Source organism: Nanorana parkeri, unplaced genomic scaffold (genome assembly GCF_000935625.1).
Source record: "Nanorana parkeri isolate BGI_ZX_2015 unplaced genomic scaffold, ASM93562v1 scaffold456, whole genome shotgun sequence".
Taxonomy (NCBI): Eukaryota; Metazoa; Chordata; class Amphibia; order Anura; family Dicroglossidae; genus Nanorana; species Nanorana parkeri.
In genome coordinates this window covers 516,706-533,840 of record NW_017306724.1, presented here as the reverse complement: position 1 = coordinate 533,840, position 17,135 = coordinate 516,706, and the positions used below count along the sequence as shown (strand labels likewise).

Below are 17,135 nucleotides of genomic sequence, written 5' to 3'. Positions count from 1 at the left end.
AAAAAAATGAACATGGAAAAGATTGCAGCAGCATTTTCCAACAAACTTTAAAAATAATTGTGAATACATCACATATGAAGACAACGCTGCTGGAAACAAGCAAAAAGGCTGTTCAATCCAGATCCACATATAAAGCCAAAACAAATGCGTCCCGGAGTTGTCTTCCTTACAAATGAGAGAAGCGGGGAGCTGTAATGGGTGCAAACTCGGATCCAGAACCCTGTCTAGCACCCAAAGACCAGTGACCGGCTGTACTGTAACATTAGTACAATGGAAAAGACTAGCAATAAAGGCTTCATAAAAAAAGCAACTATGACATTGAGATCAGTCTACAGAGTGTACAACATAAACGTCTGTTAAATACATGAACCTGTGAGAAATGGAAAAGAAATGTACACAATGTTCCCTATAGTTCTACTTCACATCCCGGAGCTTGAACGATGTCGGGGGAAAGTTCAGAATCTCACGTGCTGGTAGATTTCCCTTCTGCCGTCTCCTCCTCCTCCTTGGACAAGTGTTTCTGGAAAGGAAAGAGGGAATGAGTATTTCTGCCTGTAGGGATCAGTCACAGACACCCCAGGAAGCTTTGAGACTTTAGTATGCACCGTAAAATCATTTTCTATATTTCCATTAAGGGGCACACAGCTTGATATCACGCAACGTAACTTTATACACCTCTGCCAACCAGAGGAATGGAAAATAGGCACACACAAAAAAACTGCCAGCCACCCCCCTCCCCCTCCCCCAGAGGCTATAAGGTCTCGTTCACACCTCGGCGTATTGCATATGCGCGTCTGTCGCGCGTTTTTTAACCGCGATTTGCGGTAAAAAAGTAATGCGCCCGTCGCGTGTTTCCGAAGCCTACTTGGCTGTATCCCAATGGAAACGCGCAACAAAACGGCCCAAAGTAGTACCTGTACCTTTTCAGGCGTGGGCCGTTTTGTAGCGCGTTAGGGACGGGCGGAAATACGCCAAGGTGGGAACGAGACCATTGAATACAATGGGATTTATTTTTTTGAACGAGGGCTAAGGGTCCACACAGCTTATTGTGCAATCACTAAACGTATGCCGTACCACTTTCCTTTTAAAGAGACTTGCCGTTATGATGGAAATATCTAGGAGGAGATTGCATAATGCGATTACCCAACATCACAACCCAGTGAGCCTTGTTCATATAACACGTTTTCAGTACCTGCACTGACTGGTAATGGCGCAGGCTCTTGCAGTGTTTTATCTTGGATGCATCATCCATGTAAAAGAGCGAACACAGTTCACAGAAAAAGCCGGTCTTGGGAACAAGAAATTCTAGACCTGCAAAATAAAGAAATAAAATGTAACTTCTGGAAGACGGATAGTGACATTTCAGGCGAGATTCACAGCGTAGAGAGGCAAATCTGAGGTCGTTATAGGAAACACTCAGATTGAATGATTCTCATAACCTTGTACAAGCTCGGTGTTGAAGCTTACACAGGGTTGATATCACCCCAATTGACGGTGTTTATGTATGTTGCAGGATAGCTCAGCCATGCATGAGCTGATCTCCTTGACAGTCCAAACTCACCTACTGGCACCGAAGAATTGAATGGGCCCAATTTCTTCTTCTCTGTGGAAGGAGATTCCAGTTTTGTTTTCTTTGCTGGAGTTTCAGAAGCTTTAGGCGTACTTGAATCTGTGAAAAACACAAGTAGCTGAAGTTGGTGAATGTTGCAGTACAATCGGCACACTGGCCCGCATGTACAATCTCTTTATAAGTAACAGGAGACAAAGGAATAATATTTCACCACAGTATGCTGCCTATGTGCTGGCTGATGTGATCTGAATCTGTTTACAGAATAGCATATGGGAGAATATCTGCTCATCTTTTCCGAGGCCTTTGTACACATCACCTACCAGGTACAACTCTCTCCGGGGTGGGTATGGTGCTGTCCTCGGCTACGCTCTGGTTAGCACCTTTAGCGGCCTTTGCTTTGGTCTTCTTAGGGGTCTTCGGCTCACTAACCATACTGGAGTCGGCAGAAGTCGGCTCTGACGTGTCTTTGCTGGCAGGGGTTTCTGATAAAGGATGTTTTCTGGGCCTGCCTCTTCGTCCAGTTGGTGTTTTGGGAGCTGTAAAAAAAAAATACATAAAAATAAAGGGTTTAAATAAAACGCGGCATAGTAACTGTGCAATTCTCTGCTGAACATAAAGCAAGAAGAGAACGCAAATGTTTTATCATCTAGATATCTTAGCATTGCTCCACCTCCCGTCTACCACGTCATAGCCCTTCCCTTTACCTAGTAGTGTCCAACTACTCTGTGCTGGCCCAGCTCTTATCCGTTCCATTCACCTACCTAAAACCTTATGTAGCTGAGGAAGGAGGAGCAAAGGGAATACAATAGTTTCATCTGAGTGACAGAACTGTCTGCTACGGCTGATGACATCACATCCAGGATGGCGGCACCCAGGAGTCTAAGGGCCTTAGGGTGTCTACAAAAAAATTGTCTTTTACAGGTAAACACTCACAAAATTAGGGATGCAGCGATATATTGGCCGCCAAAACTGATGGCCAAAAATGCCACCTTCTTGCCGATATAGCTGTACATCTTTTCTTTCTCTCCTCCCTGCTGGGCGCTGCTCTGTGTCCCAGCAGGGAGGAGAGAAACTGTCATTGGCAGCCGAGCGCTGCAAGGGGCCGGCGTCTCTCCCCCGCGCACCGCCCAGCCTCCTGTCACAGTCCGGCAGAGCGGTGTGTGTGGGCGGAGACAGGCCGCACTGTCACAGGAGGCTGAGCTCTCCTTCCGCAACGCTTGCTCAGCCTCCTGTGACAGCGAGGACAGACTATGGTTACTATATCCTCAATTATGAATGAATGGGAAGTGATCTACATCCCCTCCTGTTCATTCATGATTGTGGTTATAGTAAATACACTCTGTCCTCATGTAATGAACAGGAACACTCAGTTTGCTGATCATTGATAACAGGGGATACAGAAAAAGAGAGATTGAGAACGCAGAGTCCTCTCTCTCTTTTTCTATGTTAAAAGGGAAGTATCAGGGACCTGTTTAGACCCCCGATATTTCCCCGAAGCCCCTAAAAGTAATGTAAAAAATATTTAATAAAGATGAATAAAAAGTTAAAAAAATATTTGAAGAAATTTTCGGTTTCGGCCGGACTTTTTCATTTCGGTGCACCTCTACATAAAACCGCACGCAATATCTTATGGGAGGATTTTCCCTGACAGGGTCTAAAGTAAGCAGAAAATGAGCTCTGTGGCTACAGGCATTGTGGAGCAGTTCACCTTCAACGATCACAATACAGTCACTGAACTTGGGTTGCAGCCAGCATCTGAACTTACCAAAAAATGATATCTATATCTATCTATACACACACAGTATACTATAGATCAGGGGTGTCAAACTCAATTTTAATCGAGAGCCGCATCAACATTATGGGCGCCCTCAAAGGGCCTGTAAGATAAATGTATCTAATCTTTATAATAATTGCCTCTGCATTCGATCATCACTGGTTTTAGTAATAACATAATACCTAGATCTAAAAGTAGAAGTCTAGGAAATGGCCTGGTGTGCCACATTCGGCCCCGGGGCCTTGAGTTGACACATGTGCTGTAAGGAGTCCACCTTTTCTCTCTGAATACAATAAAACTCACCTGGCTTTGATAATTTGGGGCTTGATTTTCTTTGTGCTGATTTACTTGCTGATTTGGGCTGCGGCTTCTCCACCTCCTCCTCCTTAGCCTCCAAATCTTCCTCCTCTTCACCAATTTCATCGACTGTTAGGAATTGGTGTTCTATATCACCGAGGAATTCCTCGTCGTCGTCATCTGCCTTCACTTCATCCAGGGTGAGAAGAGTCTGTTCAACATGGCTCTCCGGGTTCGGCTCTTGGGGAGGGACAACTGGGGTGTCTGGACTTGCCTTGGTTTCAGGGTCCACACTGCTGTTCTCTTTGCTCTCAGTCTTTTGTGTTAAGCAGGTATCTGGATTGGATGGCTCAGAGTGAGATGTCTGTTCCTCATCTTCACCGCTGACCTCGTCGAGAGTCAATAGTTGATCTTTGTCAGGGATGGCTGAAGAGCCGCCACTCGGTATGGCAGATGCATTTGGCTCCTCGTCGTCGCTAACCTCATCTAATGTCATCAGCACGCTCGAATCCTGTGTACTAGGAGGAGTGCTGTCCTCTGCGTGGACTTCGTCTACTGTCACTAGGGATGGGGCTTCCACATCCTTGATGCTTTCTGCTGCTGGTGTGGTCTCTTTCTCTTCCTCATCACCGACTTCATCCAAAGTGACAAAAGAAAGCTCCGGGGCCTCTCCGGCCGCCTCCTTGGGTTTTTTAGTGCATGAATCAGACGGATAATTTTCCTTTCTCTTTCCTCCTCTCCTGGGGGTACCAGTCACCTCAGACTTCTTACTCTCTTCCTCTTCCTGATTCACTGAATCTGTCGGTTCTTCTACAATCTCATCCACCGTAACAAACTCATCCAGATTGAATGGGAAACTATCCTCTCCTTCCTATAAAAAGAAAAAGATAAAATAACCGGGCCAAATGTCACCTGCCAACTAATCAAATGAAGAGATGAGCTGAATTTCACACTGCCCAAAACTTTTATTTATTATTAAATTGACTGAATGCTGCCATTTTCTTTATCTCTACATGGGTCAGGTCTCACCGAGGACCGAGTCTCCCCGGGTGAGCTGAAAATGATTTGGTGAATTTAAAAAAGGTGCTCTATCATTCTGTCAATCTCACATACACAATTACAAAACAGGTTAACTTTATGTTAGGGATGCACCGAAATTTTGGCCGCCGAAACATAAAATCAGCTGAAAATGCGGTGTATCCCTGGATTCTCTCCTCCCCTCTGGGTGCTGCTCTGTGTCCTCAGAGGGAGTGGAGTGGGGAGGAGAGCGTGGTCAAGCTCTCATCCCCGAAACGCACGCTTGGCCTCCTGTGACCGCGAGTCAGTATGGAGAGCGGGTTACAAGCATTTAGGGATCAGAACTGACTCCTTATAAATGATTGAGGACATAGTATGTTTACTGTGTCCCCAATTATGAACAGGAAGCGCTGTGCATAATTTCCTGTTCATTTAGGATTGTGGGCATAGTAAGTCACACTATATCCTCAGTTTATGAATGGACAGGAACACTCAGTATAGAGGCTTCCTGTTTATTCATAACAGGGGCTGCAGAAAAACAGATTGAGGACTCTGTGTCCTCAATGTCTTTTTCTATTTTAAAAGGGAAATATCAGGGGTCTGTTTAGATCTGATATTTCCCCAGGGCCCCCGACAGTTAAATAAAATAATTTTAAAAAGGGTAGAAAAATATATATTTTTCTGTTTCGGCCTGAAATTTTCATTTTGGATCACCTCTACTTTATATAACCACAAGGAAAGTTCGAAGGAAAAACTGCTCAGAAACGAGTCATACCTCTTTTGATCTTTGTCCCCGAGTACTTCGATTGGAGCTTCGTGTATACCTCGATGATGACGAGTTCTGCATAAAGAGGAATCGTATGTCAAAAATGCAGGAAATATTCCCGTTATTTCAAAAACAAAGACCAATGACGACATTTCATTGCTTGCCATCCAAATTGCAGTTTCTAAAATGCCGTGCAGCATTGGTCATGTGTCTTACTTTACACTTACAGGTCCTATTCACACTGCAGTAACCTGTTGCCATGTGGGTATTTTGCATTTTAAAATGCTTGCATTAAAGGAGAACTATGGCATAAATGTTTTTCCCCATAGTTCTCCTCAGGGTCTTGAGAGGACATATACTAGCATCCTCCCGTGACCCAAAAGCTCAGTATATCGCGAGCTACAGCTTGCGGTATACTGTGACCGCCGCAGCCGGGACAGATCTCGACATTACTGTGGAGATCCACCCAGCTGCGTGAGTGACAGCTGGCTCTGCCTATCTAGAGGCAGAGCCCGCTGTACCCATACCCTCCCGCTAGTCAGTGCTGGAGGATCGTAGCGGGGAGGCGGGAATCCCTGCAGGGAGCGGTGAGTGACAGCCACGGCTCTCTGCAGGGACATGATCAAGAAGTGAGCGAGCGACACGTGTTCGCTCACTTCCCGATCAATCGAGCCGACGTGCGACAGCTTCATTGTCACAGGTCGGCTCGAACTATGAGGTGAGTGAAAATCACCCACCTCATGGTTGTCCTTTAAGGCAGTCTATTCATTTCATAGGGATGACCACGAACAAAAACCTGGACCTGCACCCTTTATAAACACAGCATATAACTTGTTTTTTAAGCTAATGTAGTTCCGTGTTATTACAACATTCATTAAGGATGGTACCCCAAACACCAAAGTACCATTCTTTACTGCAACACACAGGTGTTGCCAATCTTAAAGATAATGTGTCCATAGATTTCCAATGCTTGCATGGAAGTTTATGGGCACTGTACTTGAAAATGGAGCAAGCCTATGGCTAGTGAAGAATTTCTGATTTGCACACTTGTTACAGGGCAATGACTGAGCATTGAAGCCTTTGGGTGCACATAAGGCAATTAACACCATCAGCTGGGGGGTTCAGCAGTGGCAGCCCATGTATCGTCTCAAGACGGGTCCCCTTTAATAGAATCCGGTATTGCCCAGAAGCAAAGCCTTTCTGGTCTAGCGGAAACTCAATTATCTTGGCTAAACATGAAAAATGGTTATGGGTCACAGCGACATCTAATGTTCCTATGGGGAATCTGCTGGGTCTAGTGTGGCGTGTCAGTAGAATCTCAGGCTGCATGCCGATCTCAGGGGTGAGCGACGTTACAGCAGATGTTTGCCGACAGGTCCCCCTTCCGCACAAAAATCTATACAGATTTATTTTTCTCAGATTCCAGAAAAAGTCACAAAAATGAATGTGTGCGAACATGTCTTCCAATGGATGGGAAAGGGCAACCATCAGGACAAATGATGAAGTACTCTGCACTCCTCGGATGGCTTTTAGGCCCGGTTCACACCTGGGCGTTTTGTAGCGCGTTCGAACGCTCTGCAAAACGCTCAAACAACGAAATCCCATTATTTCCTATGGGTATGGTTCACACCTGGGCGTATTACAGGCCGTATGAACGCGCTACAAAACGCCCAAAGAAGTACGGGAGCTCCTTTGGGGCGTTTTTGTCACGCGTTTCCATTGGGATACAGCCAAGTAGCCCTCGGAAACGTGCGTTTGTCACGCGTTTTTTACAGCGAATCGCGCATATTCGATACGCCTAGGTGTCAACCCAGCCTTACCATGATATCACTGTAAATGGTGGTGAGCACACCGTGAGATGTATCTACTGCTACCTACAAACATATCAAGTGCTGTTATAAAAATACAAAATAAAACCCAATTACAGGAAAAAGGGTTTCAAACGTGTTACCACCAAAACTGAAAAGCATCCCTACCTCCTGACACTTCCAGAAAACGTCTGGTTTATACTACGGGAAGGATAAATCCTCCACCGTCATGTCACAAATATCACAGCATGCACCTTTCCTAACTTTATGCTGTTTTTTTTTTTTTTTTTAGGGGTGCTTTTTTCCAGAAAACGTCTGGTTTATACTACGGGAAGGATAAATCCTCCACCGTCATGTCACAAATATCACAGCATGCACCTTTCCTAACTTTATGCTTTTTTTTTTTTTTTTTTTAACGGCTGTCATTGGGTACACGTATTCAGGTTGGTTCCCCAAAAAGGGATTGGACTCCTATAAAGAGATCCTCCAAAGATGACAAATCATTAAAGTGTTAAATCTGAACTCCAGGAAGCTCCATATACATGCAGACAAATTGTAACTTGTATCATCTGCCAAAGCATTTGTCATCATGTTCAGCCAGTACTGTGATCCAAGCACCCCCCCATCCCGCCGCCAGATCATATAGCCAAATCTGTGGCTTTAGTTAGTAATTGGAGCTAAAAGCAGCCTGGTTAAAACCAACGCCATGTCAGCTCAAACTGTAAGCTTCCGGTATTAGGTTTAGGGCTAGTTCGCATCACAAACAGTGCGTTACCGGGCCAATTTGGTGCCAGAACACACTGGATCGCATCGCGGCCGGCTCCCTGCGTTCGGGGTGGTGGTGGTGCATTGAAGTCAATGGCACCGAAGCCCCTCACACTGCAATGCAGTACAGCCCGACTACTTCACATGTGACCTGTTAATAACGGCCTGGAGCTCTGCTTTAACAGGAAGGCCCCTTTGTCCACGACCCAGAAGGCGTTTTCCTACTTCACGAAAAGTAAGAAAACCCCTTTAGTGAAGAACCAGCAGACTTACTTCTAAAACAATCTTATTCAATCATTCAGATATATGTACCTTTATTAAACTCTGAGAGATTGACGTGTCACCTGTACTCTGAAAAGACTCCCCTATTCCATCACCAACAGATTCAAAGCAATGCCGCTGCAAAAATAATTAGTACTGTCATTACCATCAAAAAGACTTCATTAGCTACATCTATTAGCTGTGTACCCAAAAATCTGGAAAAGCACATGAAGTCCAGCCTGGGTCTGCATAACAGGCTATGTAGCAAAAATAAAGAGACCCTGTACCATACCAGTAACAACAAGATTTAAATATGGAAACCTTCTTAATTTGTGTGCCAATCCTATGCTGCAAGCAGTCATTTTTTTTCGCTTCCCTCAACAGTTGAATTTTCTGTGTTCCCATTCCCTGTCATGGACACCACCACCGCCCCTGGTAGCAGCCCGGGAATCCTATGTATTTTAGATCCGGCAAAGCTTCCCTGGTCACTAGAAGTAAAAGGAATAGCGGGGCCCTGTGTACAGCTCACCTTATTATCACAAAGGGCAGCCACAGATAATGCAATGTAATTAGATCCACATAACATATGAACGTTCCTGGCATGGCAACAAAGCCTCTAATAACCAACTTTATTTTCTACACGCATACTCTTAATTAAAATCAACATTAGCAAGTTTTTTTATTTAGTACAGTAACTTATTTGACCCACTTTATATTATAGCAATCACAATATTCAGAATCTCCTGGCACTCTATGGTAGCGAGCACCTGGCAGGTCGCATGCACTACGTCATTCGGTGACTTTAAGGCCCATCAGTGGCTCTGCCTGACCACCATGCATGGTATATAGCAGCACCATATTCCCAGCTGGAGACAGAGGGAGCCTTGAGTTGCTTGTATCAAAGTCTGCCCAACTAGTTCTCCCCCCATGGAGGAACTCATGAAATAGGATCTCATGGAACCCTCAATATTAGACCCAATATTGGAGCTTATGGTACCTTAATAGAATTAGCATGTTGTAAAAATGCAACCCCTTCCCACTGGTGGCAAGTATAAAAAATGCAACCCCTTCCCACTGGTGGCAAGGATACAAAATGCAACCCCTTCCCACTGGTGGCAAGGATACAAAATGCAACCCCTTCCCACTGGTGGCAAGGATACAAAATGCAACCCCTTCCCACTGGTGGCAAGGATACAAAATGCAACCCCTTCCCACTGGTGGCAAGGATACAAAATGCAACCCCTTCCCACTGGTGGCAAGGATACAAAATGCAACCCCTTCCCACTGGTGGCAAGGATACAAAATGCAACCCCTTCCCACTGGTGGCAAGGATACAAAATGCAACCCCTTCCCACTGGTGGCAAGGATACAAAATGCAACCCCTTCCCACTGGTGGCAAGGATACAAAATGCAACCCCTTCCCACTGGTGGCAAGGATACAAAATGCAACCCCTTCCCACTGGTGGCAAGGATACAAAATGCAACCCCTTCCCACTGGTGGCAAGGATACAAAATGCAACCCCTTCCCACTGGTGGCAAGGATACAAAATGCAACCCCTTCCCACTGGTGGCAAGGATACAAAATGCAACCCCTTCCCACTGGTGGCAAGGATACAAAATGCAACCCCTTCCCACTGGTGGCAAGGATACAAAATGCAACCCCTTCCCACTGGTGGCAAGGATACAAAATGCAACCCCTTCCCACTGGTGGCAAGGATACAAAATGCAACCCCTTCCCACTGGTGGCAAGGATACAAAATGCAACCCCTTCCCACTGGTGGCAAGGATACAAAATGCAACCCCTTCCCACTGGTGGCAAGGATACAAAATGCAACCCCTTCCCACTGGTGGCAAGGATACAAAATGCAACCCCTTCCCACTGGTGGCAAGGATACAAAATGCAACCCCTTCCCACTGGTGGCAAGGATACAAAATGCAACCCCTTCCCACTGGTGGCAAGGATACAAAATGCAACCCCTTCCCACTGGTGGCAAGGATACAAAATGCAACCCCTTCCCACTGGTGGCAAGGATACAAAATGCAACCCCTTCCCACTGGTGGCAAGGATACAAAATGCAACCCCTTCCCACTGGTGGCAAGGATACAAAATGCAACCCCTTCCCACTGGTGGCAAGGATACAAAATGCAACCCCTTCCCACTGGTGGCAAGGATACAAAATGCAACCCCTTCCCACTGGTGGCAAGGATACAAAATGCAACCCCTTCCCACTGGTGGCAAGGATACAAAATGCAACCCCTTCCCACTGGTGGCAAGGATACAAAATGCAACCCCTTCCCACTGGTGGCAAGGATACAAAATGCAACCCCTTCCCACTGGTGGCAAGGATACAAAATGCAACCCCTTCCCACTGGTGGCAAGGATACAAAATGCAACCCCTTCCCACTGGTGGCAAGTGTAAAAAATGCAACCCCTTCACACTGGTGGTTAGTGAACTATGTGCACTAACCACTAGTATGTGCCACGCATTCGGGTGCCTGCGATCGCACTGCGGGCATGGTTTGCGGTGTCATTGAGTTAAATGCACCGCCACGCCCCCTCCCCAAAACAAAGTGAGCCGGCCGGGTTGCGTGCCAGAGGCCGAACGCACTCCTGATGGTGTCCCTGTTATGTCTCTCCCCCTCCCCTGCAGCGGTCTAAAAAGTCCAGTAAATCATCACATCTATACACTGTGCACAGACGTGAGGAAACTGAGGAACATTCCAATGTGATGCGGACGAGGAGAAGACAGGCTGGAGGGAGCCTGCTCAAAACCCCCGCTCAAATCTGTATGAAGTTACCCAGTATACTTGCATTGCTCCTGTCAATACATGATTTCCCAGACTGCTTCTCATGTCTTTAATGCTGATGGATGCGAGAACTGCAATCACTGTAGGCATTCCACACCGAGGTCTCATCTGACCAGGTAGGAATTTGTAACCATTTAAGAAAACCATTGTGAAAGTCTCTGCAAGATTATTCCAGAGCTAGACAAAGCCTGGGTGCAAAGAACAGATGGAAGCCTAAGTATAAAAGGCTTCCCATCAATCACCAGAATCAAGGGAGTGACAGTTTGAAGTTCTGAATTAGGCAAACACCCACATTTTACTTAGACCTGATCTGTTAAATGAGCAAGCTAGTTGGATATAAAGATATACATACGCATTTATTTTCCCTCGATGTATAAGTTAAATACAAGCAGGATGGCAGCAATATGTTTTATTCTTTCTACTTAGGTGTGCTGCACTGTGGTTGTGTCATTTTATCTCAACATAATTCTAACTACGGATGCACTGATTTCCACGGTCTCTCTTTCCCCCCCCCCCCGGTCCTCGCCGATACAGACTACCGATACCTGTGCCATGTGTCCCGATTATCAGGAAGTCAGGCGGCAGATTATGACCCGCCGCCCAGCTTCCTGATTGCCTGGGACGCCGGTGTTCTATCGAAAAGGACATTGGCTTCACTTCCCAAGGCTGCCTGACCAATCAGGAAGCCGGGCCATGAGGTGCTGTCCAGCTTCCTGATTGGCTAGGAAGCCGGCTTGGATCAGTCGAATGTATAAATGAAAAAGCTAACCACTGAATATACAACTTTGCATGGTTCAACGTAAACATTAGGACACATGGGATAAAAACGTAGAAAATAAACTTACGCTATCCTTAGAGCGGTCGTCCTTCCTGTTGGACCTGGAGTCGCTCTCCCGTGATCTGGAGGTGACTTTTGAGTCTCTGTCCTGAGCGCTGGCACCTCTGTAACTGCTCTTTGTCTGGTATAATCCAGTGCCGGTTTTCGGGTTACTGGATGCGCTCTCTGATGGACTAGATCGGTTACTACTCGATTTCGGGGTGCTGCTCTCTCTTCCTGAAGATCCCCTATCTCCAGAAAACCTTTTTCTGGTGTCTGGTGTCCTTGAAGAAGACTTCTGACTATCCACTGTAAGTGTTACAGACAATTCCCCCCTTTGAGGATTATATTTCGCTGTCCTGGTTAAGGATGCTTTGCTTGCTGCTGCCGCCGCCGCTTGTTCTGCGTCTTTGGACCCTTCACTAGCTTCTCCGGCCAGCTCGTCTACATTTCCCTGTGAAGATTGCCTGCTCCTCTCTCTCCTCTGTCTAGACTTGTCCTCTTGGGCCATTTCTTCGCTGCGTTTACTCCTCCCTTCCCTCGGGCTACGACCACATTCAGATTTGGTTTCCTTATCGCTGTTCTCTTCAGCCCTGGTGGCTATAGTCTCCTCTTTACTGGAAGGGCTGATGACCGCAGAGGAACCCTCAGACTCCTTCTTGGTGGGTTCACAAGCTGCGTCTTGAGATGCTTCAACGCTCAACTCCTCCTTCCCTGCATCCTCGGGCTTCAGGTCATCTACAGCTGAGGCGTTTTCTACAGGTTTTGGACAATCGCCTAACATTTCATTAGCAGATGTCTCCATCTCATGGCTTTCAGACTCCTCCGAGTCTTCAGCTGTCAGCATGTGTTCCATACTGACACTGTCCATCACTGGTACTGCACTTGGGATAGAAGGACACGGTGGTGCTTCACATTCCTCCTCGTCAGATTCAACAGACACGAGAACATCCGACTCTGCCGCCAAATACGTCTGAGGAGCCTCACTATATTCGCACTGCTCCACTACTGGCTCCGGATGGATAAAGTAAGACGATGGTGCCTCTGGAGCTTCAGGTGCTTCTGCTGCTTCCTCATCGTCATCATCATCCTCCTCCTCCTCTACATTAGCAAATGTGCCTTCAGCTTTCTCTTCTGCCTCGACGACGTGGTCAGCAGACAAAGGCTGCTGCTCCTCCAACTGGCTGACTTCATCAAGAATAGGGGGGGCCACTTCTTCATGTGTGTTTTGATCAGGCTTGGAGCTGGAAGGCGTTACATAGTAAAATATTAAAACACCCTTCCATTTCATGTCAGACTACGTCACTCAGACCAAGGTGTCTATGGTCCTTGTGCGTCTTGAAATTGCCCTAGTTGCCTGTCCTCTGCCACAGCATCCCAAAGCTGCAATCACAAGTTCCACCTACAGAGTAACCTGGCAAAGTCTAGTGCTGGGAAAGACCTGACTGAAGGAACTTAGGAGGTTGGAACCTCCTTGTGACACTACAGAGGGCGGTGTCAATTACAAAGTGTATTCCTATTTAAAGTGGAATCCCCTTCGGGGCTCAGTCACACCATATCCAGTGCGTTCCGAGCTTGAAACACTGTGGATCATAAAGATCAAGCCAGGCAGCGTTCACGTCAATGGTACTGCATACACGCCCCACCGGAACACGAGGTACAGGAATGCCCTTGTTCTATTGAGATGTCCCAACTCCCGTCAGGGCGCTTGCGTGGCCATCCAAGAGCAGGATCACGTTCTCTAATTTGCGTTACTGCGTCTGCACCCCATGGCACAAGCACTAACGCCAGTTGGAGAATTCGATGAGGATTGCAAGGCCGCACAGGTGTACTGACGGCAAATGGGAAAGTCAACGAGGCTTGTAAAAATGCCACGACTGGGGCATGCGCACCAGCGCCATCTTGTCGAAGTCTCCAACGGATGCGACGTCACAAGTTGGAGATCTCGACGAGTTGGCCATTTCGACAGAACACCCTCCCTTCCGCTGCAGTGCAATCAGAAAAAATGGTTCATGCACTGGATATGGTGTGACTGGGCCCTCAGAGAATTACGTACATAACAGCATTTCCTACTTTCACACACTTGTCCTTTCGTAGCAGATCTCATCTACAAGTAAATAGCAGGGTGGTCTTCTAGCTTCCCATCTTAACACACCTATTGCCATTTTTAAGAACTCATTCTTACTAAAAGTTTGTATTTTTAACCCAGAGCAAGACAGCAAATTTGTAATTTTACAAATGACTTGAGAGGAAACACTATCGAAAACGATTAAATGGATATATTTACATAGAAAGAAAATTACCTTTTCATTTCTTCCAGATAAGTTATATATTCACCCTAGGTAGAAGAAAAAAAAAAAGACAATGATATACAATGTGTGCATGGTTTCTTAACACAAGGACATCCATGGAACATGAACCTGTGGTCGCTCAGCTAGTCAGGTCTCATGCAGCTGGCTGGTCTTACCTCGGGAAGAGTGGTCTTGGCAACCAGACTGCATGTCAGTACAGACTCCCCAATACGGGCTGGGAACCGGGACAGGAAAGTGTGCATACCCTTGGCAGCACCGGGAGTGTTCAAATGCAGGATTGCCTGTGTAGACAACATGAATATGTTAGGAGCAAAAAGCAGGTTAATTAACATATCCATACCACCATATGAGATCACAGAGTAGGTACAGGAAACCTGTGCTGACAAAATATGTGGGATGCCATTGTTGAACGGGCAGCTTTTAAAAAAGCTGCCTGTCTGGAACTTTTGTGACTTCCAAAGACCTATGTCTTGTCTGAGTACTGAGGCCCGAGGTGGCAGCGTGACTTTTAAAGCTGAAATTCATCCGATTCTATTTCTGCATTTGTATTGAATTAAAAGAAGTGCGGGGAGAGTAAGATAGACTCTTCCCACTGCTTAGAGCCGGCATGGGACACTATGGCTCTATACACGAGAGGCGAGTAGTCACGTAACAACTGATCAGTCAGCTCTCAGTCACCGCTCCCCACTGGGAGAAAAGACCGTCAGTTGCTGCTCCCCAGTTCTGTTCCTTGGGTGCTCATTGGAGGGACAGATGGTGGGGGGAGAGGCACGTTGAGCTGGCTCTGCAAAGAGGCAGAGACAGTTGTCGGGCACCTGGTGGGATCCCGACTCCTGTGACCCCAAAATCTGCACTTTTTTAAATTAGATTACAACAATGTAGAGGACAAACATGTGAGAGAACGGCTTATATAGAGACATACTAAATACTAATCACAAACGAAGGAACTATGAATGACAACCATGTGCACATCCGAGTAATAATGTACTCACTCTTCTCCTATTGCTCATCACTATATAATGTTCCACCTTTCCAAACCGAAGCCCGATACGCGTTAGCGCAAACTCCTCTATTTCACTGTCCGGCAGATTTGCGAGATGCACAAACCTTTCATAGATTGTTGGCGTGATCTGAAAAAGAAAAATCACATGAATACAACAAGACTGCAAGGAAGCTTCCCATCCAAACTACAGGGACAGCTCCTTGCATCCAAACTACAGGGACAGGAGACAGCTCCATGCATCCAAACTACAGGGACAGGAGACAGCTCCGTGCATCCAAACTAGAGACAGCTCCTTGTATCCAAACTACAGAGGCAGCAGAGGGCTCCTAGCACCCAAACTACAAGGACAGCAGGCAGCTCCGTGCATCCAAACTACAGGGACAGCAGGCAGCTCCATGCATTCAAACTACAGGGACAGCAGACAGCTCCTCACATCCAAACTAGAGACCGCTCCTTGCATCCAAACTACAGAGACAGGAGACAGCTCCATGCATCCAAACTAGAGACAGCTCCATGCATCCAAACTAGAGACAGCTCCTTGTATCCAAACTACAGAGGCAGCAGAGGGCTCCTAGCACCCAAACTACAAGGACAGCAGGCAGCTCCGTGCATCCAAACTACAGGGACAGCAGGCAGCTCCATGCATTCAAACTACAGGGACAGCAGACAGCTCCTCACATCCAAACTAGAGACCGCTCCTTGCATCCAAACTACAGAGACAGGAGACAGCTCCATGCATCCAAACTATAGGGACAGGAGACAGCTCCATGCATCCAAACTACAGGGACAGGAGACAGCTCCATGCATCCAAACTAGAGACAGCTCCATGCATCCAAACTACAGAGACAGCTCCTTGCATCCAAACTACAGAGACAGCTCCTTGCATCCAAACTACAGGGACAGCAGACAGCTCCATGCATCCAAACTACAGGGACAGGAGACAGCTCCGTGCATCCAAACTACAGGGACAGCAGACAGCTCCATGCATCCAAACTACAGGGACAGGAGACAGCTCCGTGCATCCAAACTACAGAGACAGCAGACAGCTCCGTGCATCCAAACTACAGGGACAGCAGACAGCTCCATGCATCCAAACTACAGGGACAGGAGACAGCTCCGTGCATCCAAACTACAGAGACAGCAGACAGCTCCGTGCATCCAAACTAGAGACAGCTCCTTGTATCCAAACTACAGGGACAGCAGAGGGCTCCATGCATCCAAACTACAAGGACAGCAGACAGCTCCGTGCATCCAAACTACAGGGACAGCAGGCAGCTCCATGCATCCAAACTACAGGGACAGCAGACAGCTCCATGCATCCAAACTACAGGGACAGCAGACAGCTCCATGCATCCAAACTACAGGGACAGCAGACAGCTCCATGCATCCAAACTACAGGGACAGCAGACAGCTCCATGCATCCAAACTACAGGGACAGCAGACAGCTCCATGCATCCAAACTACAGGGACAGCAGACAGCTCCATGCATCCAAACTACAGGGACAGCAGACAGCTCCATGCATCCAAACTACAGGGACAGCAGACAGCTCCATGCATCCAAACTACAGGGACAGCAGACAGCTCCATGCATCCAAACTACAGGGACAGCAGACAGCTCCATGCATCCAAACTACAGGGACAGCAGACAGCTCCGTGCATCCAAACTAGAGACAGCTCCTTGTATCCAAACTACAGGGACAGCAGAGGGCTCCATGCATCCAAACTACAAGGACAGCAGACAGCTCCGTGCATCCAAACTACAGGGACAGCAGACAGCTCCGTGCATCCAAACTAGAGACAGCTCCTTGTATCCAAACTACAGGGACAGCTCCTTGCATCCAAACTACAGGGACAGCAGAGGGCTCCTGGCATCCAAACTACAAGGACAGCAGACAGCTCCATGCATCCAAACTACAGGGACAGCAGGCAGCTCCATG

General features: G+C 47.0%; 1 protein-coding gene across 1 annotated transcript in view; it reads right to left on the bottom strand.

Annotated features, from left to right (window-relative positions):
* Nucleotides 1-189: 189 nt before the first annotated feature.
* The window catches only part of ZNF638 (zinc finger protein 638), a 40,647-nt gene continuing 23,701 nt past the window's right edge, over nucleotides 190-17,135 (bottom strand). Inside the window, exons 15-24 of the mRNA XM_018560458.1 lie at nucleotides 15,188-15,325; nucleotides 14,351-14,476; nucleotides 14,187-14,221; nucleotides 11,912-13,127; nucleotides 5,434-5,499; nucleotides 3,662-4,512; nucleotides 1,891-2,096; nucleotides 1,562-1,669; nucleotides 1,193-1,311; nucleotides 190-520 (exon numbers count right to left, since the gene is read on the bottom strand). Coding sequence (XP_018415960.1) covers nucleotides 464-520; nucleotides 1,193-1,311; nucleotides 1,562-1,669; nucleotides 1,891-2,096; nucleotides 3,662-4,512; nucleotides 5,434-5,499; nucleotides 11,912-13,127; nucleotides 14,187-14,221; nucleotides 14,351-14,476; nucleotides 15,188-15,325 — 2,922 coding nt within the window. The 3' untranslated portion in view covers nucleotides 190-463. The remainder of the gene's footprint in view (nucleotides 521-1,192; nucleotides 1,312-1,561; nucleotides 1,670-1,890; nucleotides 2,097-3,661; nucleotides 4,513-5,433; nucleotides 5,500-11,911; nucleotides 13,128-14,186; nucleotides 14,222-14,350; nucleotides 14,477-15,187; nucleotides 15,326-17,135) is intronic.